General features: G+C 43.0%; 1 protein-coding gene across 1 annotated transcript; it reads left to right on the top strand.

The window, feature by feature from the left end:
* The first annotated feature begins 1,893 nt into the window (after positions 1–1,893).
* LOC141989862 (olfactory receptor 5W2-like) lies at positions 1,894–2,832 on the top strand. Its single transcript, XM_074956783.1, has one exon. It carries the CDS (start codon positions 1,894–1,896, stop codon positions 2,830–2,832), a length of 939 nt encoding a protein of 312 aa, XP_074812884.1.
* The last annotated feature ends 1,916 nt before the right edge of the window (positions 2,833–4,748 follow it).

Genomic DNA, 4,748 nt, shown 5'->3' with positions numbered 1-4,748 from the left:
CACCTGTTTACCAGAAGACAAAGGGTCTATGTAGAAGGATGTTCCCTGCTGCTTTTTCCTCACCTATTTAGATACAAAATTAAGTAGAACACACATTTCTTTGTTTAAGACAGAGCAGTTTGCCAGCCTCAGTTTTCACCATGTCTTAAGAACACAATACAGTGTAATCTTATAACTTCACATACATTATAAAAATATTATTAATATTTGTGAGGAGAGCATGACTATTTTTAGTTGACTCATAGATTTATTTAGCATTTTATAGCTGAGCTCTGTGTGCAGATAATATGCATGCAAGATGGACAGTTTTATGAACTGCACAAGTCCGTAGCATGCTGTGGCCTCCCCCTGAGCTCCTCTGGTCATAATGTGGTCAGCATCAACCTAATTGAGTGAACCTATCTTTCCTACTTTGGGGAGTCTTACAGGTTTTACATTCCACCTACTGGGGCCAGGACAATGAGGTTACTCTGAAACCAGGAATGACAGAGAAGATATCAGCTACACCTGCAAACAATTAGTATGTTTCACCTATATCTAACTTTCTGGTCCTTTGATTCCAAATTTGTTGCTTAGGCTGGTTGAAAAAATTTCTTGACAATTTTTTTTTTATAGGAAATTAGATTTTCCATTTAACTATTTTTTCCAAGAAGTTATCTTTTCCCAGGAAATTATAAGCTTTCCATCAAAATACCACACACCCATCCTCCCTAACCATGGCTGTGGGACTCTGGTGATGTTCCAGGGCAGTTCAGCAAGAGGAGAGACCATCATGCATCATGAGGGATGTAGTATAGACTTGGAGCCTGGCCCATGGAAGAGATTGGTGCTGTGTGGTATCAGAGGCACATCCGTGGTATTTCCGAGTCAAAATATTAAGTTTTTAGCAAAAAGATTTTGGTCTCCAGAAAAAAAAAAAACCCTTTGTGTGTCAGCTCTATGCAGTACCCAGCTTGCACTGAAAACAGCAGGATGAAATATACCCCAAACCTCATATTCTGTAACTCTGGGTGAAATTGCATCAGTTAATAACAAAGTAAGAAAGAGTCGGTCTAATTAATCCCAAGGACAACAATTACACCGAGGGTGGCTTTGGTTAACTGAATGCATTAATTAGGTGTTGTGTCTCTCTGAGCTCAGGTATTCCCAGTTGCTTCAGGAATCATGTCCCACAGATCACACATCTTAGTATAAAGCTTCCTGAATGCTCCAAACACCAACACATCTCTCTCTCTCTTCCCAGCAGGTACATGCTATTTTCCTGAATTATACTCACACACACAAACACGCACACAAAAGGGGATCAGCAGGTATTGAATTCCAGACCTCCAGCACCAAAAGCCTCAGCCCAAACTCTGACCCCTTCAGCAAAAGGAGCAACCTCCTTTGGTTGGAAAAAAATAGGCAATTACACAGACACTGAAGCCAGGGCTTTTCCAGAAAGCTTAATTAGCACAGGAAGCAACTTTACCCTAAAAGAGCATGCCAAGCCACAGAGCTCCCCTTGCACAAAGAGGGGGGAAAGATTGACACTCCTTTACTCTCACCCCTTCTTTAGCTAAGGAATAATCCCTTCAGACTGATTCTCTCACACCAGAATCACAAGTGACTGTTTTCTGTTTGGAGTAGTGAACAGGAGTGTTTGTGTGGGGGGGCATAATTAACATGCCTATCATTGTATTTGCACAGCCTGTGCATTTGATCAAACACCTGGAATGACCAGCTGTGAACATCTGGCTCTGTGGCTGAAGCCCTTCCCGGAGCAGGTACTGATGTCCGTTAAGAAACTGGTCTCCATTTATCATCACTTACTCCATTACAGAGAAGGGACATGTTCTCTGCACCATCCACCTGCCCATATCTCTGCAGCAGCCTGATCTCTGTTCAGAGGAGATGGAAGAGGGAAATCACTCGGAAGTGACTGAGTTCATTCTCTCAGGACTGACAGATCATCCAGAGCTGCAGGTCCCCCTGTTTGGGGTGTTCCTACTGATTTATGGTATCACCCTGTTGGGGAACGGGGGGATGATCTTGTTAATCAGGATTGATCCCCAACTCCACACCCCCATGTACTTTTTCCTCTGGAATTTGTCTTCCTGTGACCTCTGCTATTCCTCAACAATTTCCCCTAAGATGCTGCTGAATTTCTTAGCCGAGAGGAAAAGCATTTCTTACACTGCCTGCGCTGTGCAAATGTATCTCTTTGTCTCTTTTGCAGATATTGAGTGCCTCTTGCTGGCTGTGATGGCATATGACCGTTATGTGGCCATCTGTAACCCGCTGCTCTATACGGTCACTATGTCCAGGCAGCTTTGTAAGCAGCTGGTGGCTGGGGTGTGCGCTGTGGGGTTGGTGGATTCAATGATACACACATTTTGTACATTTCAGCTGTCGTTCTGTAGCTCCAACATTATCAGTCATTTCTTCTGTGACATTCCCCAGCTGCTGGTGCTCTCCTGCTCTGACTGCCACATCAAGGAGATTGTGATGTTTGCCTTTATTGGCTGTATTCCAGTGAGCAGCTTTGTGACTGTCCTCCTCTCCTATTTCTATATCATCTCCACCATCCTGCAGATCCACTCTGCCGAGGACCAGCACAAAGCCTTCTCCACCTGCACTTTCCACTTGACTGCGGTGGTAATATTTTATGGCATCCAACTCTTCATTTATTTATGTCTCACCTCCAGGTATTCCATGGACATGGACAAAATAATCTCAGTGTTTTACACGCTGGTGATCCCCATGTTGAACCCCCTCGTCTACAGCCTGAGGAACACGGAAGTAAAGGATGCCCTGAGGAAAGTAACGAATGAACTCCTAACCAATTCTTGAATCTGTTAACTCAATACCATAAGAGTGATGGGGAGTGGAAACAGGTGACTTCAATTCCCAGCCTATTGTAATGTAATTTCACAGATCCCATGATAGTATTGTTCATTACTGTTACTGTTATTAATTTGTTTGTATTCCAAAAAGGCTTCCATGCCCCAATTTAGATCAGGGTTTTATTAAGCTATTCTCCCAGCAAATTTCCACGGGGCACCTGTTTCACATGTGTGAATATATGTGGTGTGCTTTGAAAGCATAGATCTATATGTATTGGGAAAGAAGAGGAGAGCATCTAATCTATCTCTCCCTCTGCTTTGTATTGGGTTTAGTTTCGATATGCAGTTGCAAGTATGAAGTGTGTGGTTTCTGTGGCTGAAACAAAGGGAGTTTTGTACACACACCTGATCCTCTGCAGCCCTTTATGTCCTCTGTGGGGTTCTTGTGTAGATTTTCGCCTGGATTGTGTTCATTCCTGTGGAGGAGAAAGGTGATTTCCATCAAAATGGCCTTTATTTTAAATTAAGGGAGCAACAAAACAAGTAAGAACAAAGGTAACATATCCAAAAGAGAACATGGTGTGTGCGCGTCCACTGTGAGAATCTGCACTGAACTGAATACAAAATAATATGGAAAGGGTGAGTTTTCTCGAGCACATAAATTAAACAGAAAGAAAAAGTCATATCAGACACTTGATCTTTATACAACAGGAGCAGGTTCGCTATGAGGTCTTACTCTTAGTTCTGAGGGTAAGTCCTATGGACTCTGAAGAATAGGGATTCTGGGAATTGTACAGCTCAGGTTACGGAGAGTGAGAAATGGCTAGAGCTGGGCCAATAGCTGATTTTTGAGTTCATGGGTGGTTACAAAAAATTGAAAAACAAGTTCATTTCAACCTGAACCAAATCTGAAAATTCCTGAAATGTTTGGCAAATTGAAAACATTGACAGAAATATCCTGTGGGGTGGAAGGAACTAGTTAGCATGACCAGAAATGGAACATTTCATTTCCTTCCTGGATACTTATCAATGTCAAAGCAAAGACAATGTAGGGCCACACTGACAAAAGTGATGGGAATGGAAGAGGCGGTAATGGTGCTGTTTCCCTTGTAGACTTTAAATGAGTGATTAGATCACTCCCGTGCGAAGTGGGAGATCCTGGTCAATCCCCCCTCTGTCTGATGGGGAGAAGCTATTTGAAAGTGGGTCTCACACATTGCCGGACAGTATCCTGGTGACTGGGCTATGTTCTCTCCTGCATCTTTTTCAGGACTGGTCTACGCTACTCCTGTAAATTGATCTAAGTTATGCTACTTCAAGTTGACTAAGTCCACACCATGCTATGTCAACAGGAGAGTTACGTAACTGAAGTATTATAACACAGATCATCCAACAGCATTAGTGTAAATCAGCCCTGAGGAATATCCACAATGGAACACAGTCTCTGAGAGACGTGGAGTACAGATTTCAACAGGTGAGCGCTCTCCCACTGACTTAGCATGTCTTCCCCAGACCTTCTCAATCAACACCATTTCATCTATTGCAGTAGTACCAATTGAGCCAGTTGTGTAGATACGGCCTCAGTCTCTCCTGTTGAAGCTCTTGCATTGTGGATAAAACACAGGAAGAATCAAAGGGCCAGAAAGAGAGAATGACTCTATAGACAAGTGGTTCGGGGCGCCAACATGTTCAACTTCGTGTCTCTGTTCCAGTGTTTTTTTAATTAGTTTTCCACCATAGAACAACTTTGAAAATAGAGATTCAGAGCAACCCAGACAGGAATAGCACATCACTCAGGGGCTGGGATGCTTTCTGGAAATAAAGGAAACTCAAGTGCACATCTTTGCCCAGCACTGGACAGAAGGGAGAATTGAACCTGGATCTCTCACCTCACACATGAACACCCTACCTATTGAGCTAAAA

The sequence above is a fragment of the Natator depressus genome, chromosome 6, assembly GCF_965152275.1.
Source record: "Natator depressus isolate rNatDep1 chromosome 6, rNatDep2.hap1, whole genome shotgun sequence".
In the NCBI taxonomy this organism is placed as follows: domain Eukaryota; kingdom Metazoa; phylum Chordata; order Testudines; family Cheloniidae; genus Natator; species Natator depressus.
Note: the sequence above shows the minus strand (reverse complement) of the source record. Positions and strands in the feature narration are given on the sequence as shown.

Coding starts and splice junctions, on each gene's coding strand:
- LOC141989862 (XM_074956783.1), top strand. CDS start 1,894: ATGGAAGAGGGAAATCACTCGGAAGTGACTGAGTTCATTCTCTCAGGA.